This window comes from Strix uralensis, chromosome 6, assembly GCF_047716275.1.
Source record: "Strix uralensis isolate ZFMK-TIS-50842 chromosome 6, bStrUra1, whole genome shotgun sequence".
Lineage (NCBI taxonomy): Eukaryota > Metazoa > Chordata > Aves > Strigiformes > Strigidae > Strix > Strix uralensis.
The window spans coordinates 15,530,556-15,558,315 of record NC_133977.1 but is presented as its reverse complement, the minus strand read 5'-3'; the positions used below and the strand labels follow the sequence as shown (position 1 = coordinate 15,558,315).

Below are 27,760 nucleotides of genomic sequence, written 5' to 3'. Positions count from 1 at the left end.
TTTCCCAATTATACATGTAGGTTTTATTAAGGTGCAAGATTGTACACAAATGCCCAGATCTTTCTTTGTGGAAAACCATGTGCCAGCAAACCAGTTTTATCTGCTTGAACTGATAAGCAACTCAAAATGCGGTGACCCTGGCTTACAATGACCACAGTCTATCATCACTGTTCATTTTCACTGATCATATTTAACACTCAAATACACTTACCAATGTTTCAGCAGCAGTCCTTTGGGATATGCAGCTTATTGTTTTGAAGATGAGAAGTTTAACAGTTCAAGTCAGAACCCAGAGTACTTATTTCCTTACCTGCTTAAAAGAGCTGGTGGCAGATAAGTGCATGGTCTATCCAGGACTGAAAAGCTTAAAGCTTGCTTCCTTTTCTCCACCAAGTATTTTTGGGTCACACCCACTGAGCTCTGTGAGAGCTCTTTTTTTCTTCAAAGGAGTTTCATTCAGCAAAACCAAAAAACCTACAGCATTTCAGAAGTTTTGATAGAGAATAAAATAGAAGCTCTAGTTAACTTGATATTGAAATCAGCACTTCCAACACCAGAGCAGGAGGAGAGGCAAAGACATGCTACTTTGTGACTAAGCTCCAACGGGCTGCCTTGTGAGACGGAAGCTGGCCTGCACTTGGCTTGCAATCATAAGTCAGTAAAATGTGCTATGTAAGAAAAGAGGTGAATCTCATGCCCTTGTTATCAAAGGAATAAGTGAAAGGGAGGAAAGAGTGGCCATGCAAAAATAACTTTTCTCCATTTCATCCCACTGATAAGACTCACTAAGCAACTGATGTTCACACAAGTTTTCTGACTAGGGTAAATTATATAGGACAGTTTCTGAGCAGCACATACATAATTTATCTGATACTTTTGAGAGAGCAACTACATTAATAGCTCAGAGGGAAATGAACTCTCATGTCTGTAAGGATTTCTGTTTGAAAACACATTTACAATAAAAAAAAAATAAAGGTACTAATAGTCAAGTCTTCCATCTCATTATGAGTAATTTTTAATACCTCCACTGCCCGTTCAAACATTTCAGATTAAACTCATCTTACTTGTCTAGCAAAAAGCTGATGAACTGAAAAGGTCTCAGTATTCACAGACAATCCAGAGCTCTGCATAGTAAAATATCAGTGAGTGCAGACAGTGCAACAGAAGGATCCATACATAACACCTCGGACAAGAGATGGTTGCAATACAGTAGCACAGTCCCAATACGCTGTTCCAGGATACTCCTGGACCAGCCCCTCTCAATTATAGCATTAAAGTCACTGCAAACTTCCTGAGAAGGAAAAGATACAATTCACGTTCTTGATACTGGTTGAACTGCATTAATAAACACGTTGCCAGTCTTGTTCGGGATTCAGAATATCCACTTACACTAACAGGTAAGTAAGCTACAGGCAGTTAAATACCAAGAGCTGGTCAATAAGCTGTATTCTACAGAAAAGCACCAGCTACACTGGCTGCAGAGTTACCAAATGTTATCCAGCTAGACACTGCTATTTTATTTAGGTAACAGTGTACCACTACACCTAGAAAAAAGAACGTTTTCATGTTAAACTGAGTGATAAGCATAGTCAAATAAAAATTGCTTCCTTTTCCACAACAAAGTTTCAAGAGTTTTAGTGTCTTCATCATATGATGCTACTTCAGTGCATCTGTATCCCCTACAGAGAATGGCAGAATTGGCAAATGGCTGATTTCTGCTTCTAATAAAAAACACTTGTCTCTTCAGCTTCATTATCAGATAGCTGAAGAAGTAATTTTGCCCTGGGCTTTTTTTTTTTTTTTTTAAATCAAGTGAAGAAAGTTGCCACAACCACCACAGAAGCAATTTGGAAGCTAACTTGTGTTACGTCAAAACATGCATCTGAATCTTGTCAGTGCAGCAAAACCAGTGTTTGAATGGTGATTAAAAAACACTTTCTCAGGAGAACTATAGCACACACTCAGTAACACACCTCAGCTGTTCAATGCATCTTTGATACTACACAGAGATACTTGTATCCATTTTATGAACTTATTACAACCTTTGAATTCTTTAGAAAATAAACTGCAACATAATGTTTACACATTTAGAAACCCTTTTTCCTGATCATTCATTTAAAATAATAAATCTTAGAAACACTCATGATAATGGTTAGAAAACCAGCAAACAAGTTAAAACACAGAGGCATAAAATCTCCATAAAAATGTTTTTATTCCTTATCAGTGGAGGCTGCATATGAAAAGAGGCTCTATTGTGAGCTTTTCAACAAAAGAAAATGCAAAAAACCAGCAATCCTCCTAAGTAGCAGAGACACTGGGGTATCCTGTTCCAGGCCAGAAGACAGCTATCAAATCCATCTCCTTGCCCTCTTGCAATCCAGGGAAGTTAAGTTTTCAGCAAGAGGCTGGAAAGAGGCATAAAGAAATTATGTCAAGAAATGCTACTCTGAAGCAGCTGTCCAATGTTCCCCCTCCGCTCCACATCAGTCTTCGTCCTCATCTTTCATTTTCTTCTTTTTCTTCTTCTTTTTTTCTGTGTTCTGCAAACAAACAAATGTTGCTATGAACAAACCATAATGGAGAAGGAAAGCAACACATGTAACTAGGCAACAGAGCTCACACTCAAAGCACCACAGCAGCTGCCATACTCAAAGCACAACCCAAAAGATGTCACCTTCCTCTATTGCTAAATGCACTCGATGTTTACAGCACGGTGGGGCCAGTGGGCAAGGGCAGCTGTGCTGTCTGCCACACTGCTGGCAACTCAGCACTGTGGTCAGGCAGCGTAGCTTCGCTAAACAACAGGGAGAAGACTAAACCCCATCTTAAGAACAGGATTTCAAAACTGAGCAACTAGTTTTGTTTGGTCCCAATCCACTCTACTGTTGCTAGAAGACATCAAATGATGCTCCATCAAATCAGCAGGCACAGCCTCTGCTCCCTACACGTCCTAAACACTAGACTAGATGCCTGTGGATCAGCACCAAGGGACACCCTTCCCACTAGAAAATGATGTAGAAAGAGAAGACTAAAGCTAGGGGTGGGTAGACGAAAGGAGAGGAAACACTCCTGGTACACGGAGGCATTAGTCACAGATTTCCCAGACCTTATTTTGTAATGCAAAGCTTCTTGCACATTACAGTGATGGATATCATGAAATAAAGTTACTAGACTAAAGTTACTAGACTGTCCTTGCATACCGTGGGTTATACAGATAAGAACACTTTTTCCCCTCCACTCCCTATGTTTTGGAGAGAATCCATTCCCATAAAGCATCAGGCAGCTGTGCAATTCTGTCTCACCTCAACTGTGGGGCTGGCAGGGGGTTCCTCACTCAGTACCTCCTCTTCAGCTTGCTTTTGCTTATCCTTTTTCTTTTTCTTCTTTTTGACAGGTTCACCATCTTCTACAGTTGTCTCTTCTGTACCACAGAAGGAAGAAAAATGAAAGGCAGGTTGTCAGTTATTAAGAGTGTAAAAGGCAAAAGGAAAAGCTTTCTATATGTGAAAGGATGCAATGATGACAGTAAGAATGAAATACTTAATGCCACACTGCCCCTTCTTCACATCTCTGTACACCTATTTTCTCTCCACTTTGCCCTTACCTGCATGACTACTCCCTGCTACAATCAAAATACACAACTACCTGAGACACAAGTGACAATGTGCAGACAGACCTATTCACATTCCCTGGTACAAACACCACTCCTATATGCTGCTCTGAAAGTTTAAAACAAGCTTGCATGTTTTAATCTGTCTGCCAAATTACCTTCAAGTACTCTTTCTGAAAACAGACTGTCCACAGTTTGGCAAATATTTTCACCAGCATCATAAGAGCAGTGGAAGGCCTCTAAAACCCACATCAGAAATGCGTTCAGCCAGCAGTAGCTTGTTCACAACTGATTTCCCTATCTTGATGCTGGAATTTGCTAAGAAGCAGACTTGTTTTCTTTACTGTTTAGACTGGCAAACACGAAGATCTCTTAATGCTGTGCTAATGTAGAGCATTTAATGCAAAAGCAGAAACACTTTCCTGTCCTGGAAGACAGGAATTGAATTATTTATATAAGCTGAGAGGAATGTTAACCCAAGGAAAGATTTACTAATGCCCTCTTACATTTATTTTTTCAGAACTATTCACCAACAGCTGGCCTATCTAATCACAGTGGTAAAGGCACTATGATTTACCACTCATTTTCTAGAATACATACCAGAGTCTTCAGAATCTCTAGGTAAAGAAACCAAGCAGAAATCATTACCAAGCTGACAGCCTATGCAGTAGCTAGGCTGTTACTGGAGCATACCCAAGTTAAATTTATTTGCACAGCTGAGTCAGTGCTGGATACCAAGTTTCTCAGTACATAGTACTCATGAGTAAGTTCATGACGTAGCAACCTCTGTCCTTCAGAAGCTACAAAACAAAAATTCTAAAACCAGTGGCGTTCACTGTGTGCAGAGTTGCTACTGGAGGTTTGACTCAAGAGGTCATTTTCTCACTGTACTCCCCAAAAAAATGAATCAGTTTCATTTTGAAGCACACTCACCACTTACAAAAGAACAGAAATGAAACAAGTGCACTTATAAAAAAACCCAAAACACACAAACTCCTAACATCTTGATTGTACTTCATCACAAGTTTAGTTCCTCAAGGCAGCAGAAGGATTATATGAGTCAAAAATACACTTCCATCTTTGCCTCTAACATAAACTTCAGACAAAAAAATTGGCTTCAGGGTAAAAAATTTCTAGACAAGTCTACAGAAAAATACAGCCAGCTAACACATGCAGTTTCCTGACATTAAAAAATGCCAGAAGCAAACCAGCAAAGTATTCCAGATAAAGGAACTGGTAAATATAATTGCAAATGGATTCTGACATACACATCATTCACAGTGAACAGTGTGCAAGCATAAGGCATTCAAAACACGTGTAAAAATTGGTATCGTCACCTCCCCATGAATGACACAGGGAAATAAGAAGTAGCTGGAAATATAAGCATGAACTACATTAAAGCCATACAGCATAACAGGAGCATATGCATCATATTCTGCTACGCAACACATTTTCACTCAGCTGGATTGGTAAGCTATGCTTTTTCAAGCAAAACGTTGGGCGGTAACCTTGGAAAAATAACTTCTTGTTATTACCCTACATGTCATCAAGTCTGACACACCAGGCAGTGGAACCTGTCACAATTTACAAACGCAGATGATGCACTGTGCACTCATAGGCACTGTCACTTCTCACAGCTAGCAGCAGACGCCTTCCTGAAGATTTCAGTCACTGCTTTCTAGCAAAGCTCACACAAGACTTTATGTATTTGTACCTAGGCAGAATGAATATAAAGGCTCCAGGGGTGCTGGTCTTTTCCCTCCGGGTGCAACACTTCTAAGCCACTCAAGCCCAGTGGGGTTTCTTTGTGAAACACTGCAGCTGACACAAAGCCAACAGCTCTTACTATCAGGCATCCAGGCACAGAAGCACCTGGAAGAGCAGTTTGATTGATGGCCCTATGCAGTGCTGGAGATCACCAGCAGTAGTTCCACTCACCCATTTTCCACCAGTTTTCTCCAAGCTTTTACACACCAGGTGTACCCTCCCTCCTCCACATGATGGTCTGCATGTACAGAATCAAGTCACATTGCCTATCAATAAAGATGCCACGTCACGATGTTGCTGTCATTTAAGGCTTTGTGTCTTGTAGGGTTCATTCCATTATTTTGATATTTTTCTTTTCAAGAGAGACCTTTCCAAATGACTAGCTGCTGCTCTATCCTGATGCTTAAATGCAAGATGAACACTTGACTAGGGGCACTGGCTAGCCCTGTTGGTGGTATACATTGTGGCTAGCCACATTCAACTTCAACAACTGTAGTCACAAAAATCTCTGTCCTATTTCCCTTCCCCCACCATTAAAACAGGTTTTAACAGACAACTTAAGTGGATTGTAACTTGTTTCAGGCACTATCCTTCCACTTGGCTTCTTTTTAGGTGTAAAAGTTGGAAGTGGTTTGAAGTCATGCCTCACTCCCAACTTCCCTGGCAGTTCCTATCCAAAGTGCTGTCATACATGCACCCCAAACAGGGAGAAAAAACACCAAACATCTCATCTTGCAATAACATTTACATTTCAGGATATCACATTTCAAAATATTGTCCCCTTTTATAACAGATATTAAAGCAATAGCTTCACAAATCTCTTTTCAGTGGCAGCTTCCCAGCTTATTCCTGTCCCTTACCTGCCTCTTGTAATACAAACTGGATCAAAATTGATCTGGCTGAAGAATTCCCTTTTTTCCTGGACTGTTTTTCCACCACCCCCATTTATAAAGTAACTGCATAAACAACATGGGGAAAAAGAGGGCAGAGACTTCTTTCACAACACTATGTCTGGGTGTGTAATTTCTGACCAGGGAAAAGCTTAAAGAGTACTGCATCAAAAAACAGCAGAAATTAAAGACTCATGCATATTCAAGTGGACATGCAACATAAATCTTAATACTGGGACCTCATTTAAACTCTTCTGTGTATTACGGAACTTACTGAATTACTCAAACTTCTCAGATCACCACCACCACCCCTCTAGCACAATGTGCAGTCATATCAACTACACTGGAAAAGAGCAAGGTCATGATGTGTGTAGCCTGTGTCAGGGAAATCCATGTACTTCACTGGGTGGTCAAATACAAGAATTTGCAAATATAGGGGCAGTGTTATTTTAATGGGTACAAGAGGACAGGCTGAAAAGATTAGTGCTGCATACAGGTGATATGAGATAAATAAACCCTCTGAAAACACTTCTTCCACAGTCTGAAGCAACTGGCACAGTTAGTTCTAGTGCCCAAGTATCCAAATAAAATGACCCAGTTGATATGAAGAACTGGGAAAAAGCAGGAGCTATGAACCACACATCTGAAGGATGCCATATTCTTTTCAGGAAGAAAAGCACCACATCTGAATGTTTGGGGAAGTTTAAAAAAAAACAGCAAACAGCACAGATTTCAGTAGTACACAAGTATTCCTAACTCCATCTACTGCTCAAACAATTCTTGGTAGCTCAAGGATACCTGCTAAGCTCCACCCAACCCCTAAACCAGGAGGCATCGATGCTCAATAAAGTAAATGAAGCAAACACAAGCAGGTTTGTGTATGAAAGCATGAACCACTGTATAATGTATCTATGAACAGAAATATCCTCCTCATACTGTAGGAGACCAGGCTGGAAATGAATGTGATATTTCATCTGTGAGGAGCTCATGCCTGCGAGATGTCAACACTTGCTTTGATAATGCAAGGGAAGCCCAAGGGAACAATTCTGAGACTACAGTATGGGAAGTTAGTTCAAAAGATTATCAAAAGCAGTAGCTGTGAGAACACCCACGTTCTCCAAAAAGCAAATGGGCAAAGTTCCAGCCTCCAAAGTGCTCATGTGTCCTTGTCTCATTATGATAAGTACAACACAACAAGCTGGGGCACAGATCTCAGCTTTATAGCACAAAGGATTCTCCCTCCAGTGTAACTTCAATTATCAGCTAAGTTTAGGTTCCTGCAAATTGCTCCATCCATGTACACAGACATCATGATCCAACAAGCATCTGGAAAGATCACACCTCAGCATCAGCTGAGTATGAAGAGGTACAGAACCAGCATAACCACACTCTGATACTCTAGAACACAGCAGCAAGAGAAGGGCAGAAAGGGAAGGTTCCAACAACCATCACCTGCTGCAGGCACAGGTAGCTGACAAAACTTGGGAGTAGTTCACACCCAGATCTGTCTTGGGGTCTCACAGAAGTGACTTAAAAGTCATCTTCCTTCCCTGCCCCCCCCCCCCCCCCCCCCGAGTTACACGCTGTGTACTCCACTATCACAGCAAGTACTAGGCCAGACATTTTGAGGTGCTGAAGTGCCCACTGGGGACAAGAGAAAGAATGTTTCTTAAAATTAATCATAATACAAAACCAGATTATTTTGAAGTCACAGTCCAAAATCTTTCTTGAGTAACTTATCAGAGAAGGAAAGAACAACTGTGGCCATAGTTAAGTTTTAGCTCTCCAGAGAATAACAATTATTCACATATTATGTAAATTCAGAATGAAATTTCCAAGTGTCATTTCACATCTAATTCTGACAATGTTTAATGCTGAAGAATGCCAGAAAACATTTCTATACAGAATAAAATATTATTCTTTAAAGAAAATTGGACAAGTTCTGGTTTTACAGAGAAATGTTTTGTCTTCAAGTTACTGAGGCCACTAAACACGAACCTGCTGAGCAAGAAATTCTGCAAGAAGAATATGAGTAGAGTTTTGTTTTTAAATGTTCTTATATGCTTACAACTGTTTAAAAGCAGATATTTAAAGTAAGTTGACTTCAGTCTGGTGTCAGTCCATAAAGTATTATTTTCTTTTAAATACACTGTCATACCCAAGGAGGATAATCAGGTATTGTGGCTGGCTATAAATGTTAAGCCCCACTGCATGATGCACACAACGACATGCCAGCAGCACAGATGCAGCAACTAACCTTTCATCTCTGCTTTGAACTTCTTTGCTTTCACAGCAACCTCTGTGTCTTGTTCTTCCACCTCCTGAATTTTGCGTTTCTTTGAAACAGCAGGAAGTGTAGAGTCACCAGATGGGTCAAATATTTTTACTTCACTGTAATGAAGAAAACAAGTCAGTTTAAGTAACAAAAAGAAGAGCTAGCCCCCAGGTAAGATTCTGCAGTTGAACATAAACTTTCCAAGACAACCTCTCAAGAATATCTGCAAGTCAATCTTGTTCAGCTAACAAAGCATCTACAGGTAGTGACGCCCTTTCTCCAATGCATAAATGGTTCATCAGTAATCACGACTACAGGAGATACTCCATGAAGTACAACTATCTGATCTGAACAGAACACCATAGTTATGTAAGAATTTGGTTCTGGTTTGTATCTGTTCAAGGCTCTACAGAGCATTCGATTGATCTCTCTGCTGCTGAAAGCCTTTTTAGCATAGCTGAATGGTCACAAGTACACAGGTCCCCACAATTTGCTAAGTCCATATAAACATACCCTAAGGGTAATATATATAGAGGATTAGAAGTAGCTTTGCTTTTTCTGTGCTGCCTCTCCACCATTACGTTCACAGGGTCTGACTCACAAAGCAGGTAATGCTATGGCTCATCTCTTTACCACTGACTTTATGGGACATTTGAATACATAATCTGACTCTGAAACAGCCTCTTCTCAAATAACGCATGCTCCTCTGTTTAGTCCCAAACTCCTCCACAGGCCGTAGAGAACCAGCCATCCTGAAACCCAGTGCTCTTTAGTTAGACCTTTTCAGGAGCAATTGAATCATCTAATAGCAATGAAGCAATTTTTTTTCTTACTCATGCAGAATAGAATTCCTACAGAAGGAGAAAGAAGTTTTAAAACAGTAAGCCTAAACTACTCCCCCCAACCACAAACTGAGCATCTGAACTTCTCTAAAGTCAGAATCTCAAGTAGCTATCCTGCAGAGCTTACAAAAGCAACTGAGGCTAGTGACTAGACTGGGAAGCATGTGGTAATGCTAGCAGACAGTACCATCAATATATCCTCTAGGCATCAGAAATTATTCTTATGGGTATTAACACTGCATATTGCTTTACAGAAATTAGTTATGCAGCCTTTTGCAAACAGTGGACTCTGCTGCAGTTAAACCCAAGCAAGAGCTCACTGGCTTCCTTGTCATTGTCAAAATACTGCTATTAATAACAACACCCCAGCAAATAAATATGCCAAAGATAGGTGATGCACTCTCTCACACCTTTTTTTGGAAAGCACACATTCATTTGGAAAGCAAATTATTCACTTGAGCCTTATCTCTAAAAGCTGCCTCGCAATTTATTTCTGAAACATTACTTTGATGTAGCTAATTCATACAGGATCCATAGCTCCATACAAGACAGAGATTCTTGCTAATCTCCTTAAAACACTAGTTCAGCCCTTCAAACAATCTCCATAAAGCAGCAGTACTGCCATTTTTGCACTAGAAGGACAAATTTGACAGGGACTGTGTTAGTCTCCCTTTTAGACAACCAGACTAAGCCAAACAGCCAGGAACTATCTTCAGTCTCTCCCCCAAGACTAGACATGTTTGCAAAGCATGTCTAACAGTAGAAACATGTCCTGGCAGGAATTCATGACTCATCATTTCAAGAGGTCAAAAACCAGCATGTATGTCGTCTTCTCAACACCCTCCTCCCTAAGCTACTGCTTCCTTACACACCCTGATGCTTCATTTACTGACATTGTCTTTTCAAAAGCTGCTCCAGAAATCACAGCCATCACTACATTTTGAAATGCCTAGCATATGGAAATGAAAGTTACAGCTAGGCTTGAGAAGGATGTTTGGGGACTGCAGATGGGCGCAACGGTGCTATTTTTTCCCTCACAGAACTAGCACCCAGCCCTGGTTTTGCTGAACACTTGCCTTCTCTACACCAAAGGTTCAGCAAAATAAGCAGGCCAAGCCAAGCAAGATGACTGCAACCAAATTAAGCAGAAAACCCAGATGTCACAGCTCAGACTAATAATGTGTTCAAATCCTTAGATGTTCAGTTGTTCCAGTTGCAACTTACAGTGTCACTTCACGCACCAGAAACTGCTCTAACAGTGTCCAGAGTATAGACCCTATCCATTGCTTAAGATACATATTACTTATTACGTACGAGACCTAAACAAGGAAATGCAGCTTTGCTCAAAACAAGTGTGTTTTTTTTCCTTTTCCAAGAATAAAACAACTAAGTAGGTCTCTAGAACAGTTTCCATATCAAAGAAATTAATTTAAACTCTGATTTTCTCAAATTTAATCTATTCAAACTTGCATTAAATAAAGCTGCTATATATTAACTCCCCAAACTATCCAGCTTTTTGGGCTGATGCTGATAGCATCTAAATATACATGTTATCTGATGATGTCAGTAATTTACTATTAGAAAATCAGGACTGTTTCTCCAGTTCACTGGCTTTACCACAACGGTAAAGTGTGGGAAAATGGGAATTCCCATTAGCAATGGGACTTGTCATCAGTGTTTAAAAGCACAGAAAATGTTTTCTGGATCTTAAGTCAACTCAGCCCACAACCAAAGAGCTTCTCAGAAATAAAAACATGAAGAGCTATTTATACTCAGCCAAGCTGAAAGGAAAAACTCTTCACCTCTTGTTTTGATATTTGTCTGTCCTGGCCAAGGCTTTTCCAGTGCCACTTATTCTTCTTATCTACAAGAAAAATTTAGAAGTGAAAAAACAAATTACTCATAATGAAAACAATTCACAACACAAGTCCTACAGCTCTTGAAAGCAATTAAAAATGGAAAGATACACATATATTATTGGTCAGGTTCTTGTGTACCTGCATGAGTCTTACACCTGGGAGTAGAATAGTGACAGGGAGGTAAGTGGGGTGAGAAAGGCATGTGCCTTTCTAATATTGTTCTTCAAGAGCCCAACTCAATTAAAAGGGCATCACTGCCACATGACATACATCATCATACCTCTAAATTTCCAAGACCAGCTCAAATTTGTGCACATGTTCTTTTTTTGCAAGAATAACTGCATGTCAGGGCAGGTATCGCCCTATGCCTGGCATAAAACCAACCTTAAAACCACAACACAGGCACCAAACTGGATTTGAATTAAATTTGTACTTGTCAGGTGATCAGTTTGTGTTTTGGTATTAACATTTCTCCCTTGCCTTTGTTTCGATGGGAAGTATCACCTCCCATGAAATGCTCAAGGAGGAGCAGGCAGGTTGTTCTGGATTTTTCTTTTTGGTTCTAGCGATGCCAGTACTACAGCATTAGTATCAGATCTATCTTGGGAGGCAGAACCTAGTCATCGTTTACAAGATCACATGTAGCAGACATGTCATCTAAAAAAAAAAGTGAACCCTACGTTCTCCCAGCATGCTGTGCTGATGGCAACAGGTAGAACAGCAGGTATAGAGAGGCAGGATACGCATTAGGTAATGGGAGGGCAATGCAGCAATTTGCAGAATAACATCTTGCTTTAGCTACAGAGGAAGTTCCTTAAGACTAAGCATCACCAGTGTTCAGATTTTGGGCAACCATGGTGGAAAATGGGGGGGACACGGGGGGTGTAGAAAATCCAAATGCACTTTCTTCTAAGGTGAAGAAAAAGAAGCTATGAAGTAATAAGCATATTTTTGTAATTAATAAAAAAATGTAGTAGAATGTAAAGGTATGATCTTATTCATCTTGTTCAGAATCGAGATTTTTCAGTATAATGTAAATGAAGACAGGTATGTCAACAAGAAAAACTGACGTACAAATGGATGCAGCCAGCTTACAAACGATACTGTTCCAGACGAGGCTGGGAGAAACTACAGAGTAAGAGCAACACTAGATCACACAACTGAGTGAAGGGGAAAGATTCAGAAAGCAGTGCTTCAGAAAATGATACCATAAACAAGCATGTTAGCTTCATGCAGCCCTCTGCTAGACTTACCCCTCTCTCTTCCAAAAGCCTCAGTCTCGTCTCTACTTTTAGTCTGTTCTCAGCTCCCATTTCGGCATTGGTATTCTCTCCAAGGGCATCATATCGAATAGTCAAGGCAGTCTTAGCTGCCAGCATTCGAGAAATCTGGAAAAGACAAAAAGAATATTAAATGCTAAGACAACATAAGGCAATGATTCACTCTGATCTGGAAACCATACCCACAAACAAAAGAACAAAGTAATCATTTACTAGCAGTGTTTAGGCCAAAACCCAATTAGTACATCATTCTTTCAACATTGAAATACTGTTAATTTAACACCTTATTTTCTCGATAAATAGAGGGAAATATCTGAGACAGCAAGTTAGTCATACATATCCCACTCTACCCCAACCTTCAGACCAGGTTAGTTTAATGCATCATTTCTGGCTGAATAGCTTTCTCCGCAATTCAAACACATATTCATCCCCCTGCATTAGAAAAGCCTAAGCTCTTTAAAAGCAAGCCACAGAAGTTACTAGCTTTAGCACAACAAGAGTCCGATTTCCAAGCAAGACGAAAGCCTGTAACAGCCTACTTTACTATCATGTGGAAGAAAGTAGTAACATACCCCTTGAGAAATACAGTTACATCATAACCCATCAGGAATGCATCTGTTATTACTCAAATGCACTGGACAATCCTATTCACTTTTTCAAACAGGAATGAATGACATCCAAAGATCTGTGGGACAGTGGTATGTTCTACGTAACCATGAAGCAATAAAGTAAAGCAAGCTACAGAAAGAGCCTCACTGTGAAGCTCAAGTCATCTCATCCACAGATATTCATACTCTGGAAAAACCCAAGCTGGTAAACAGTTCTGCAACTCACCTTTCCTTTGTTTTTGGTATTGGTTTGTCCAACTAGGGAAGCATGATAAATAAGGCCAAATTTAGGTGTATCTCGTTTAGTCTTCAGTGCTCTGAAGAGTGCCTTCTCAGCACCCAGTAACTGAACTGTTGAGGCTGGATGTTTTGCCAGATTCAAGAGGGAACCTAGAAGGAGGTGACACAGCAATAGTAATTCATCAGAGGAGCAGCTAGAGAAGCAGAAGGCTAGATTCCTACACTATTCAAAAGTAGGAAGCTCAGAGCCATCTATTTCTATGAGAGCTGCTTCATGTTCTGAAGGACAGATAAGCCATTTCAGTCTTTTATGCTTCAACTGTCTTGGTTTGGTTTCAGCAACAGGAAAGAAGGCTGACTCAATAAAACATATTCCACTGGAGTAATGCCTACTCCTGACAAAGTCTGGCAGGAAGAATGTGTCATCACAGAACTGCAGCATAGATAACTGAAGTAAGGCTGCTACCTTGAGCCAGTCAGACTAGAAAAGCCTAATGCCAGTTTGTCAGCATTTTACCTCAAAGTGACTGGGCTATCAGCAGGAGGCTCAGCGTCTCAGAAGAGGTAGTGACTTAAGTTGCCCTCATATTCCAAAAAGAATTCAGGCCAACCAAGAACTACATCATCACAGACTACTACCAAGCTCATGCCAGTATTCTCAAGATTCCTCAAGAGCTACCTTCCCCCTCTTTACCATGAGATGTTCATCAGGCCCTTGCATAATGCTTTTAGCTAACCAGCTCCTCAGACAAAACCTATGATGAAGTCATCTAAGCTTTATTTACACTAATCAGTGTAACCCACCTGCATGAGCAATGAGCCTTGCTCCGACCAGTTCACCCACCATGACAGTGAGATTAGGAGCAATGGCCATCATTCTGTTCTTCAGGTAGTCATACAGCTGCGTCCGATACTCAGAGATTTCAATTACCTGGCACAGACAGAGTTTGGTTACAGGAATCAGTATTAGCTGACCGACAAATATTAAGAGCTAAGTATACTGAAATAAGGAAGTGCTGAGAATTCTAACAGAGACGACTAACAAAGAGCAAAATGCAGACCGCCAAGAGCCAGAGTTACAGAAAGCTTTATATAGGGCATATTCCCAGAGCAGAGCTCCATCCACGAAGTATATTGGATCTGTATTGCTTACTCCCTTATGCAACTTATTTTCTCAGCAAAGCTCCTGATAAGGGAGTTGACAACATGCCAAAGACAGCGAAGCAGAACAAAAATACTTAGTAAGGACATTTTCTTTAGGACAAAACCCTGGAACATTCAGTTTTCACATAAATCTTTGCCACCATTCTCTTGAAATAGGATAAATGCTCTTTACTTGTTCCATACAAATACACACAATTAGAATGCACATAAAAAAGCAGCCCGGTCTAGACCAAGAACAGGAACTCCTAAGCCTGCCACTCCCTGGTAAAGTCACAAAGGGATCCAACTGGCACCACTAAAGTCAGAGGGAGTTCACATACAACCCAGATGAAAGCAGGAGAGGGGTCCTAACTCTTTTGGGGCCTCAGTGCTCCACTTTTAACCCAGGGTTTATCACCTAGCTTCAAAAGTAACGGATTAAAGAGGCTATACGGTACCATTATCTCAAAGACTTAAAAGCACAATGATGTCAAAATTCCCCCCAGAACTAAGACTGCCACTTTTAGAAGACTGTGCAGACATCAACAGTCTGAGATGGCTCAGATGAGGTAGTGACTGTGCACCCTCATGTCTGTACATCAGGAAAGCAACAATACAGGAATCATCACTGCCATCACAAGTGTGTTAGCAATGCCCTGGGAAAACCTCTCCTTCATAGAAGAGGCTCTGATATGGCTAGAGTTCCTATTGCCATTCCTCCACGGGTACATACCTGATCACAGAGGTGGATTATGTTGTTTATATCTTCTTCTGATACTTCCGTCCCCATGGAAATCTCAGCAGCAGCCTTCACATCCTCTTCGATCTCCTCTGGTAGGATGTCAGAAACATCAGAGGCAGCAAAATTGCTTCTGTCTCCTGTGGGGGACAGATGAAAGCAAGTTTGTGCTGGGGGTGAGATGAACTAGTAAAAAAAAAAGCATAGAAACAAATGAAGACGAAAGGCCAAAATAACAACAGCGAGTCAAGTCTGACCTTATCCTATTCCAAACTCCCAAAATACATGTCAGTGTTCTGACTTTATGTTTATACTATCTGAGAATGGTTGGAAATACTACATTTCAAACTAGGAAAAAGAGCCCTTATTCTGTAATGCTGCATACTTCACCTTTTCAGTAGCTGCTTGCTGCAAAATTTTCAGTCACAAGATTATAAAGGAAGAATTCCAGGAAGCCAGTAGCCATTTACCACTAACCAAACCTATGTAATTCTTCCTACAATTGGGAAAAAAGCTCCCTTAAAACTACAAGTCTCTCTCTGGACCGCAAATTTAATTATTTAAAAAAAGAAATCATCAATACAAAGCACATGCCTAACAGGCGAGGCAAGTGTCCAAAATATTATAGCAGTCATTCTTTCTGCTCTTGTAATTATAGCAGTTGTGGTCTCCAAGAACACCTGCAAGTAGGCAGCAACTCTCTTTACATCAGTTTTTGGCAGCTAATTTCCAAACTGGTCTGCTGACTAGCTGTGATTCTAAGAAGATATCCCGGTGGTCTATGAAGACCCCACTGGTGATATGGTATTAGCTTTGTCTTAAGCTGCAAAATGGTAAATTGCGTCAACATGCAGATGCAAGCATACACTACACTTTTTTATGGGCCCTATTTACACTGCTGCTGAAGGCAGGATTGTAATCAGGGTCACAAGTAGCTGGATAAGTGAGCTGCTGGTCTACAAATCAGTGCCATTAATGCATTGCACACTAACAAGCAACATTCTCCAGGCTCATGCCTCCTTATTACTCACCAACTTTCCGCACACATTTACAATACGTTAGGTTATCTGTGATGATTTTGCCCAGTTCGGGGAAGTGCCAGCCATACCATTCCCTACAGCGCATGATGTAGTTATTCAGTTCTTTGTCCAAGTCATCAAGAAGTGCTAAGAGAAAGAAGAATGGACTACTTTTTCTAAAAAGGTAATCTAAAAATAGAAAACTCTCAAATCAACAAATTTAAATAGTGTAAAGGGAGATAAACTGAAGTATTTTATCCCATAAAGACTGGAATGAAACACAAGCTGCAGTACATTAGAAGTCTTTACTTTTCAGATAATCACATAACCCCAAGCACCACATTATAGAAATAGTAAGACTTCCTGTGAGCGTGGCCTGAAAGTTTCATCACTGGAACTGTTTTGGACAGACTCTTTTAACAGCTGCAGAGCACATTACCCTGGAAGGGGAGCAGCAGCCAGTTACTCTTCCTCTCAGTCAGCCAAAGTATTATACACAAGATTGATGTAAAGCTTAACCATCTAATAAACTTTAAGGAAAAATGTTTTAATGGTGAGAAACTGATCTTGTATTCAATTACTTGATTTAGAAGATTGTATTAAGCCCTTTAGTTGCCTTTATAATATAAGCCTACCCAACAAATCCAACAGGCTCACCATTTACCAGATACGACCAATAACTGGATTTACAACATAAGAATATAACACCCACAGCATATATTGCTACAGAGCCCTGAGGCTAAAATATTTCCCACTAACGCAATACCAACATTCCCATCTGTCATCTCAGTGGTAGTGACGAAGGAACTGAATTAAATCATTAATTTCAGCTTAACTATGTTTCATCATTGACAACAGTCTGGGAATTAATATTCCAAACAGGATTCCTCACCACTGCTTCACAGCAAGCATGCCAATTATGATGTGGATGTCTTCAAGGAAAAAGGAATGGGCTTTCCTAGCTGCCTTTACAATTTCAGTCTGTTTTCCATTAAACAAGGAGATGGAATGCAGCATTAGACACTGCAGTGGGTTTTATATACTTAACATAAGAGTCTATTCCTACATTGCCCTCTATGCAAGATACCTTCAAAATGAAAGGTCAAAAAATTCTGTCCTGTGGGGCCCATTCTCCCAACACTACTCAGAAGGGAGGCATGTTGGCAAGTGAGGTCCTCAGAGGACTGAGCTAACACTGCCTGTACTCCAGCTGATCTCTATGCTGAGAGAAAGTGGACACCAGTTTATTGTATCTCCCAAAAACGTTCCTGCTTGTGGAAAATCCTATTAAGAATCAGAATCACAAAATCGTCTAGGTTGGAAAAGACCTTGAAGATCATCCAGTCCAACCATTAACCCAACATTGCCAGTTCCCAACTACACCATATCCCTCAGCGCTAAGTCGACTCTACTCTTAAACATACCTTATGCCTAACTGAACACCAGTGCCCAATTTACTGAAACATGCTAGGAGGAAATTGACAGCAATACTTTTCTGTAACCAAAGTAAAGAAGTCAGCTATCCTAAGTCAAATCCATTAATAATTTAAGCTCTAAATATACTTACAAATTGCCTGGATAATCATGGTATCTACTTTGTCTGGGCTGAATTTCAACTTGTATCGGGAAAGGCTGAGGAGACAAAAATACAGTTTCATCAGCATCCTGACATCCTGCTGCAGAGCATGTTCCATCTGTTCCTGTTTTACACAAATATAGCTGTCCATACATTCATTCATACCTGCTCAGTTTTATGCCCCTGACTGCTCTCAGCTGTGGACAGAAGCCACACTGACACAAGTTTCACAACAGCTCTGACGTGTGTACATGCATATACCCCATGGTCAGGGTGAAAGGGAAAGTTAAGACTATCTGTACCATGCGCAACAGACTGCACATGAGGGCTGTGGCAGGAAATGGGCTGTTGGTTTCTTTCTGCATGGTTCCCCACAAAAGAGTATTTGTCAACAGCACTTCCAGTTCTGCAGCAGCTGGAAGTAATCCACAAAACTGTACCTACCCAGCAGCAAATATCAGCAACACTAATGTGAAGAAACAGAATAAACTTCCTGGAACAGATTCTCACTGTCTGAGAAAGCCCATTACCATCTGGCTTTAATGAATGTTTAAAATTTCTCAGTATGCTACAGTAAAACACACTTGATATCAATGAGGACTTGCATCTTCAAAGTCCTATTTCAATATTAATGACCATTTTCTAAGGAAACATGCATCTATTTTTCAGGAATTAGCTACAGCAAAGCAGTCCTCTAACTTGCCAATGGCTCACAGACAGGACAAGCTCATGTCAGAATATGGATTAAAAGTTACTCATGAATGAATGCTTGACCCCATGCTGATCCAACAACTTTGTATTTAACTACTGCTTCACTAAACCTCAAAGGCGGTGATAGCAAGGTTTGAAGACAACTCTGCCTTTAACACTTACATTGTGTATTATATGGGTGTCTATTCTGGTATAAATCAGCAAACCATGGTCGTCACCTTGTCTCTCAGTGGCAATGGAGTTGTAAATGACCCATTTGACTGCTACAGAGACATTTCAAACCAAATCCTAAAGTACGTAATATGCAAAGGAAAGCTATCAAGGGTGGGTGCAAACTGGAAAGCCCTTCCTTTATAAAACAAGATTTCAGATACAAATGTGTCTTGACTTACAGAGTACGACACCATGTCACATGCTGAGAGACACTTCAAGTAACACAGCACAGCCAAGGACGCAGGAGCGGAGCAGACATGGGATGAAATAGAGCTGTTCTAGGAACTTACCTGTGCGCCAGACCCAGGCACATAGCTGCCATCTCTCGAGAAGGGAGGCCTGTAATAAGCCCTTCAATCTGTGAGCGAATTCCCCTCATTAGCTCTGTAACCATTGGGCTGTGTATACAGCTCAAATTCAGCTTGTCCTGCAGGATAGAAATCAATGGTCCAAAGTCAGGCATGACAATGACATTCCTCTAAGGCCCTTCTTCCTTATCTCATTATACCCAGTTTTGCTGCTGCAATCCTGTGATCACACAACAGTTTCAGCCATCTTTGATGCTCAAGGTAGCAACACCGCCAGTTCCCCACACAGTAACACTTCCAGTTTGAGGAGGAGATTTCTGATTAATGCTCTGTCTGCTATGTAGACACTGGAACCGAAGAGTCAAGATTTTGCAGTTTACTAGAAACAGTTCGGCCACAGAGAAGAAATTCAGAGGTAGAGGGTTGGGGCTTTGGGTCTTTTTCAAGGAACAAAACTGAATAATTAGTTCAGAGTCCTTGGTATTGTTCACTTTATCGCTAACTCCTCCTCATTTTGCAGCCTACCAGTCTAAGACATGAGAAGGTAGTCAAAATAAAAATCACTGGAAGAGGCAGCATTCAGACATGAGATGGGAACCTGGTATTTGACACCTAGGAGACACTGGAGAAAGCAGTCCTCCTCTATGGTACTGCTTCCTTCCTCTGGTAGGCAAGGACTGAAGGATGTGCACAACTGCTTGTAGTGTGAGGAAGGCAGAATGATGCGAGCCTCCAAAAAGACAGTATTAACCCCACTATTGCTCCATCTGTTAGTGAAGAATAAGCATGTCTGCCTGGCTGTTTTTTTGTCTGGTTCCTCCCCGCTTCTTTTTCTGGATGGGATCATTAAGGAAAATAATTTTTTATTCTGCTGGGTTGCTAACCAGTATTTAAGAGAGAAATCAAGCAAACCTGAACACCTTAGTGTACTTCTACCACGTCATTCACTTGTGTACTCAAGGTGACATCTTCCCAGTATACGTGCAGTACACATTTGATCATACGATTAGATATCTTCCACACTGCAAACACAACACTGGCAGCATAATCCATCGCTAATAATTGCAAAATCTCTGGAACCTGACTATAAGATTTCAGTAGCATGAGACAAAAGGAAGAGTGGCAAAATCAGTTATCACCTTTATGACACCTCCAAGTTTGGCATCTGCTACAGCTAACTGTTCATGGGCATCTTTTGCCACTATCTTCTTCAGAATTTTCTTCAAGTTCTTGCTGAGCTTGCCTTCTACAAGAGCCGTGGATGCTGTATAAAGTGAAAAGACCAAAGATGCAGTTTCTTTCTCCTCCTAAAACCCGCAAAAATAGTACTCCTAACTTGGTATTTTTATTTTAACTGCCCACAGTAGCTCTAGTCTGAGCTGCAATACTACTTCACCATGCAGTGGTTAAAATTGAAGCAGAAGAAAATTATGTACTTGTTCCTTTGGAGGCCTAAATCAAAAACCCTTCTCCCAGTTGCCTCTCCTTTCTCCATGTGGTTTCAGTTCTATTTCTGGCAATTTTAAGGATCTCTACAAACAGCATGCCATATGCTTTAGATATGTTTAACATTTCCAAAGGCAAGGTTATATGGGAACATTTTGTGTACCATTTAATTAACCAACCATTTTCCAGGTCCCTTAGTCAGCAACCATGATATCCTAAGTTGAATAATGGCTTATTTGCATCCTGTGATGATGATAATGTACTACCTAAAGCTCAACACAGAATGATGCCAAACGCACTGACTGGGCAGTCAGACATGGACCTTTTTAACAGAGCATGTAGACTGAAGAATTATAAAAGGACATTCTTCATTCTCAAGTATTAATAGATCTGTAAAAGCTTTACAAACCCACACAGTATGTTTTAAGCGGGCACTTATATAACTGTCTTTGTAGGTCAGCTCTGTGCTCCACTGAACTTCTGTGATTGATGCAACATTTTCATCACAGTAAAGAGTAGAAGAGAGATTTTTGATTTCCAGAACCTTAATGAAATGTAAGAGTAAAATCTAAGTGCTGTGCTGAGTTTCCTCTCAATCTTTCTCCAATGGAGGTAAGTTTCCACCTTTCAAGCTGGCCAATAGTTCCTAACCCACTTAAAACAATCACATACATAGTCTTCCCTTCAAAATAAATGCGACATAGGTAGTCTGAATAACATCTCCCGTTTCACAGATAAGTAAACCTGAAGCAGAGTAGTAGAAGTTCTGGGGGGTTCTTTTGTTTGTTTTGTTCTGTGAGGGTGGTGGGGTTTTTTTAAAATCAGCTGAACTGTCCATGATCTGAATCCAAACCTATGCAAAAGCAACATAATCCAAAGAATATGCCAGGTAGAGGAATACAGACCAGCTTTAGTCTCAGTTGTTTTACTTGCATCTCGTGTGATAGTACTGTCTCCATTCTTGTTTCCTCAGCTTCCTTTATAAGCTATCCCTACCACATCAGTATACAAAGACCTGTTCTTTAGTCGTAAATGTGACCTGGAACATCCACCTACTGATGTCATACAGCACATTCAGCAATAATAGTCACACCATTTCTGAATGATTAGCTAGAACTTTTATCATTTCTGTTCAAACTAGTTCACAGCATCAAGCATTTAAGTGTTGAATTAGTAAAAATTATTCAATATAAGGCTTTCCATTTTGTTTAAACTCCCAAATTTCTTTTAAGTGGAATACAAGCATTTTTTTAGGCTGAGAAAACACAGGCATAATATGCATCCATAAAACAAGTGCAGTTGTAATAATATATGTACTCTGACATGTCTGTTGTCTCAGTGGTAGTGACGAAATGTTGACTCAAATCAGTTATATTCAGCTTCAACAAGAATCCATCATTGACAACAGGCTATATATACACCAGTCAAAACCTTCTACATGATGCTCATTAGTGAGCTGCTCGGGAGATAAGCATGGTAAGAAAAAAACTAGACTTCATTACACCTCTACGGCACTATAGACTGGATGGATGACCTCATAAAACAACAAAACCAGCTGACTTTGAAAAATTTGTAATTTAAAAACTAAACAAAGAAACAGAACAGGGATAGATGTAAGTAATGAGTAAACTAGTGCATGAAAAGGATCTTTTTTTTTGTAAGAATAGTGTTAAGTCACTTACCAGCAAGTGCTTCTGTTGTGTCCTGAAATTTTTCAAAGTGTTTCAGCTTTACTCTACAGAAGAAAAATACAAATGTGTAAACGAATGTACATAAAACAGATGATAGAACTACTTTACTTTTTTCTGCCTCTATTATAAGTCCCCCTGTCCTCCCTAAGACTGCAAGAGAACAGAGATCAATATCCAGATCCTCAAAAAGAAAGAAGAGCATTAAATCTGCTGATTGAGTTTGAGCCTGATGTGACTTTTCAGCTGGGTCCCACAAACTTTTTTTAAAAAAAAACAAGAAGGAATTTTGATTTAGTATCTCTAGGACCAACATAATCAGAAAACCTAAACCCCCTTTTTGTTTTGTAGTCCACATTTAAAGACAGACATCATCCATTTAAATCTCAACACTGCACCCTGATTAACTAGGTGTCACTGCTGACTGACTGATGATAGCATCTTCCCACTCATCTTCAAAAGAGAACCTTCTGCCTCTGTGGAATGCGTAGCCTGCACAAGTCAGATTTAACATGCTTTTCAACCAAATGCATCTTCAAAGACTTTAAAACTGAACTGATTCATTGCCCATGAATCCTCAAGTCCTCCCTTGTAATTAGATGTTAGAATACAAGTTCTGAGCTGAGCTTAAAAGAAACAGCAGAAAATTCTTCCACACCCTAGCTGCTGACCAGAGCCAAAAATCATATGGACAGTGTTTAACCACACTGTGTCAGATCCTTAGGCCCAGCTTCCCTCTCCCCCTCACATAAGTCTGTGGTGTTGATATCTAGAGTTACAGTTAAGAAGCTATCTCAATCCAGCAAATTCCTTGTCAGGGACAGGCATTTGACTAATCCAGTTCTCATTAACCACTGCTCTTTGTGAGTTAAGTATCTGCCAAGGAAGCAAGGTCACAGATAAAGCCGAATGCTTGAGTTAAGCATCACAGAGCCCAGCAGAAGCTCCAGGCTTATACTGATGCCTTTTCAGAAAGGCAGGAGAGATAGGAATTACTTTGATCAGAGTAGAGATCCATTAAGAGCCACATCCTGTCTACCAAGTGGCCAAGATGATGTTTCCAAAACAAGATTATCAACACTACAAACAGGCAGATGTGGGATATTCCAGCCTCTCCTCCAAATACTGTTACAGAGCAAGACAAATCCAAATCTCAAGGCATAGCTTGTTCAGAGGCATCCGTTATAACCAAAGCTGGTTAGAAATCCTCAAGTAAGTAAGTACACCCTAGACAGACTTGGAAGGAATCCACCATTGTCCACAGCTTTAGGACAATTTGCTAGAAAGGCCAGCTTGGTCAGTGGACACTGCAATCCCCGTGCAGCTATGCAGTGGTGCTAACACTCACTGATGGAACAGGTAACAACAGTAACTCTCAATTCATAGTGATTCACATGCTATTAGTTTCAGATGCATTAAAATTACTTTTTTTTTTTAAAAAAGATTTTCCTGTGAGCAAAAAAACCTGTCATTTGAGCCAGTTTCAGCATTACAAGCTTGGATGTTCTTGTCAAAGCATCCAGATCTCCTTAAAATATTGTTCAATTTTTTGCTTCGGTGACACATGGTAATGAGTTCTGCAGCTTAATTATGTTGCAAGGGAAAAAAGTAATTTCTTTCACTTTGATATTCCATTTCAAGTTTCTCCGAGTATCTAACTTATTATCATTGTTCACAGCTTTTAGGTTTTACAATACTGAAAAATAAAAATCAATGCTTCTTTCTGAACCTCAGATGTGCATAACTACTGGCAGTCATATGCTTCCAAAAGCCAGGCTGCTATCCCCTCAAAAAGCCGCTTACATTTTGTTTGCCTTTTCAGGAGTTTCAAATTCTTTCCACAAACTGTCAACTTCTTGGAGCTTTTTCTCATTCAAAACCTGTAGAAGAAAAAAAAAAAAAACCAAAAACAACAACAAACAAAACAACACAACTATATTTAAAGCACTCTTGAGCAACCTTCAACCCTGCATTCAGCAAAGGAGACCTGAAGCAGATTTACAGTGTATACAACCACTGGAAGTTAATACTGATCAAGTCAACAAACTCAATTTTGGTAATCTCCAGTTTCATCATTCTCTCTCAGCAGCTTTATCCTACTAATATACACAAAATATTACAGTGTTTTTACTTTCAACTGAATTACAGAAGTTCCTCAATAATGGCTGTGTCCTTCTGAACCTGCACATTAAAGCAAAACCCTCTCCTTGTTTATCAAAATTGGGCTTGCTCCACCTCCTCTACAGGACTCATTCACAACCCCAGTGACCCAAAAACCAAACCTGCCACTGCTTTGGGAAAGTACAAACTATGTCTGGGATGCCTAACAGGAAGGAGTGATCCCACAAGTTATTTTCATTAATCTAAGCTAGCCCAAGGAAGAAAGAGAACATCTCTGTAGAGAAGACTTTTCACCACAGCTTGGTAATCAACTGAACTAAGATTTACCTAACAGGCAGCAGTGGCTTAATCCCATCTCTGTACAAAGGGGATCCTCCTCAGTTTTTAAACAGCACAAGATTAACAAAGTACACCCCAGAGCCTACACACATTTAACAAAACACAGACTGTACTGAAAAATGCTAGCAAAGTGCTCAGGGGAACAGTACAGTCAAGATCTTTACACTTCACTCAAATCTCATGGTTTTGTCCCCACAACACAAATGCAACACAAATGCAATTTGACTCAGTGCAGTGATGAAATCGTTCCTGGGATTATGAGATTTTGCTTCCTTGCAGATTTTCAAACTCCAGTCAAAGGAGGCTGTCTTTTTAAAACTCAATTAGTAACAGAGCAACATAGTAACTCATTTCCCACAGGACTCTGAGGCACAGAAAAACCTCAGAGCAACTCCTCCTTTCCTCAGACTGCTGATTCTTTCCTCCAATTCAACTTTCCTACCCCAAGGCATACAGAATTTCCAGCCTCTGTTAAACAGACATGGGTGCATAGAGAAAAATAAATACATAGAATCTGCTAAAGCAAGGTTGTTAGTATACAGAAAGTACATGCCTATGGATATTTTGTGTCATGCACAATAGTAAGACTCATTGGAAAAAGTATTCCAAGATCTAGAACATGGCTATGCCCCGTTTGCTCCTACTATTTAGACTGTTTGCTCCTCTGATGTGAGCAACACCTACAAGAGAGCTACACAGCTTGCAGAGGACAACAGTTCTTGATCGCCAAGGCATAAAGGCAGAGCACAGTTATGCTGGCAGTGGACATCTGTGGGCACTGCTGAAAAGGGAAGTGGGTGACCGTGAACGTCTCCCAAAGTTCAGAAGCACAAATTCTGTCCAGCCCTGAAGTAACTAAAAACCAAAAGAAAAAAAAACAACTAACCAACCCTCCCCAAAATCCCAGCAGTGACAATCTTTAGAGACTGCTTTAAAACGAAAAAAGCTAAACTCTGCAGAGAATGTTTTGACACAGAATGAACATACAAGTGTAACAATGACACAATTTTGCAGCTGAACAGCTACCATGTCCAGGAAAGGAAAGGTACATGCTTGAGAGCCTCGCCCTGCAGATGTGTGCTGTGGCTGCAGCTCGCTGTATCTGGCCTTGGCAGCTGCAAACAGAATCAGCATGGAAAACCAAAGCTTGCCTCAAAACATGGGTTTTAATAAAATATTACTTCTGCTCAGTTCCAGCAGACAGCTTTCCCCTCTCTCCCAATCCAGCCCAGACACCATTTGCAGCCCGCTGTCTTTCCCAGGCAGCGGGTGTTCAAGAGCCTGCCTTTGAACATCGCTCCTTGGTGGCTGGTGCCCTCTAGCCGCTTTGCACACACATCACAGCCAGACCCCTCGCCCCAGCTGGTGACACCTGCAGCGGAGTGCTGCAGCACTTCTGCAGAGAGACTTCATTTCTCTTTATGGCCCTTCTCCTGCCTTTGCTTTATGCCTACCCTGCTTTCAGAAATGAAAATATGGGTTATTTTCAGCTCTTCCTGGCACCTATAAAAGGTTAAAAGGCCTTGGCTCACTGAAAAAGAGGTCTGAGCCTACTCAAGAGGTAACTTTTTTTTTAGTAACTTGGAAGGTGCAGGATACTAGCTACGGTGAACAAGCAGTGAGCAAAACCTTCAGGGAGACTACTGTAGGTGTTAGTTCCCCAGTTATAAGTGTGGGGGGGCACCACAGAACAGAACCTATTTGCTTCTAGAAGCGCTTGTCTTCTCCCTGAGGCTTACATCTCAAAATCCTCCTTGGCCGAATTGCACAGCTGCACCCCAATGAGGAGGAAAGGCTTTAGGGCAGAGGAAGTAAACATAGTGCTCTGTAAGGCACCAAGGGTGTAGTTCTAAGGCAAAAGTAACCACTGCCTTGCTCTTTGCACCTGCACTTGTGTACGAGCTAAACCTGGTAAAAAAGTCTAAACTGGGGGCGGGGGGGGGGGGGGGGGGATACAAGTATTATGATCAAACTCGACGAACAAGCTAGTGAAACTGTACAGGGATCAACTCTCAAGCAAGAGAGCAGACCAGAGAGAAGCACGACACTGTAGCAGCTCTAGTTTAGACTTGTTCCAACCACCGTGCAGCTGCAGCCTTTGAGCCTCATCAGGAGGCTGGCAGAGCCCTGCGAAGCGGTCTGTTCCCCCAGCCCACGTTCTCAGCTGAGCGAGGGAAGTCAGGCGACGCACCGTTCCTGCGAGCACACTCGCCCTGCCCGAGCACCCAGCCAGCCGACGAGCCCCGCTTTCAGAAACGCCCTCGGACCAGCACACCCTCCACATCCCTTCGGGCACAGGCTGCCTGTCTCCCACGCCCCCCTTCCCGCATCCACAAGGTTTTGCTGGAACAGCAGCCACGAGGACACAGCTAGGAAGAGAAAGTGGTCAGCATGCCCAAGCCCGGGTGCCGCTAGGAGACGCCAGAAGGGGCACGGCCACGGGTGCACGCCCTCCTGCCAAATCCACCCGTACGGGTGGGGGAAACGAGTTCCCCAGGTGATGCTCGGCAGGACCACCGAGGAAGCCCCCCGTCCTCCCCCCACGCGCTATCAGACCTCAGCTGCAGCCCGCTCGCCGCGCCTCTAGTGCGAGGCCTCCCTCCCCACACAGCCGCGCCGCGGCGCAGAGTAACTCCCCGAGGAGCCGCCCGTGCTTTCCCCCGCAAGCCCAGCGCACACCCAGAGCGCTCCTCGCCCACCCCAGCCCTCGCTTCTCCCTCCCCGCAGGACAGCGGCCGCCACCCCCCGCGCCCAGACCCACCCAGGCGGGGACGGGCCGCGGCCGGGCGAGAGGCACCGCACCTGGCCGGCCCTCCACGCCTCACCTTGAAGATGGCGTAGCCAGCGGCGGTCTCGAACAGCACCAACATGGCGGCGGCGAGGCCGGCGGCGGGCCCAGAGGGGAGAAGGGCGCGGCCACGTGCGCCAGCGGACGCGACCCCCGGTCAAGCGCGCGCGCACCGGAAAGGGAAGTGGCGGTAGCGGAAGTGAGCACAGAGGAGGGGGAAGCGGTGGGGCCGTCTTCCCCGCGCGCTCCCGCGAGCCACGTGGCGGGCGGTGGGTCCGCGTGGCCGCGCGCGGCAGAC

General features: G+C 41.8%; 1 protein-coding gene and 4 non-coding genes across 5 annotated transcripts; all 5 read right to left on the bottom strand.

Annotated features, from left to right (window-relative positions):
* Positions 1–2,193: 2,193 nt before the first annotated feature.
* NOP58 (NOP58 ribonucleoprotein) lies at positions 2,194–27,760 on the bottom strand. Its single transcript, XM_074872910.1, has 15 exons — positions 27,500–27,760; positions 24,018–24,094; positions 22,209–22,261; positions 20,220–20,344; positions 19,063–19,199; positions 17,840–17,904; positions 16,285–16,419; positions 15,248–15,393; positions 14,176–14,302; positions 13,358–13,521; positions 12,497–12,631; positions 11,187–11,248; positions 8,525–8,658; positions 3,303–3,421; positions 2,194–2,540 (listed from the first exon to the last, which is right to left on the bottom strand). Exons 1-15 carry the CDS (start codon positions 27,542–27,544, stop codon positions 2,484–2,486), a joined length of 1,581 nt encoding a protein of 526 aa, XP_074729011.1. The 5' UTR covers positions 27,545–27,760; the 3' UTR covers positions 2,194–2,483.
* LOC141945564 (small nucleolar RNA SNORD11) lies at positions 13,922–14,007 on the bottom strand. Its single transcript, XR_012629555.1, has one exon. It is a non-coding gene; the product is annotated as a small nucleolar RNA SNORD11 (small nucleolar RNA).
* On the bottom strand, positions 15,068–15,151 carry LOC141945565 (small nucleolar RNA SNORD11B). The gene has a single exon (XR_012629556.1). It is a non-coding gene; the product is annotated as a small nucleolar RNA SNORD11B (small nucleolar RNA).
* Positions 17,047–17,134, bottom strand: LOC141945570 (small nucleolar RNA SNORD70). The gene has a single exon (XR_012629560.1). It is a non-coding gene; the product is annotated as a small nucleolar RNA SNORD70 (small nucleolar RNA).
* Positions 21,850–21,938, bottom strand: LOC141945569 (small nucleolar RNA SNORD70). The gene has a single exon (XR_012629559.1). It is a non-coding gene; the product is annotated as a small nucleolar RNA SNORD70 (small nucleolar RNA).

What these genes read in the sequence shown, in the direction of transcription:
- NOP58 (XM_074872910.1), bottom strand. Translation starts at nt 27,544, where the DNA reads ATGTTGGTGCTGTTCGAGACCGCCGCTGGCTACGCCATCTTCAAG. An exon ending in CTGGCTACGCCATCTTCAAG is followed by an intron (nt 24,095 to 27,499) that starts GTGAGGCGTGGA and finishes TTTCTTCTACAG; the next exon opens with GTTTTGAATGAGAAAAAGCT. An exon ending in CTGCCAGCCCCACAGTTGAG is followed by an intron (nt 2,541 to 3,302) that starts GTGAGACAGAAT and finishes GTTTGTTTGCAG; the next exon opens with AACACAGAAAAAAAGAAGAA.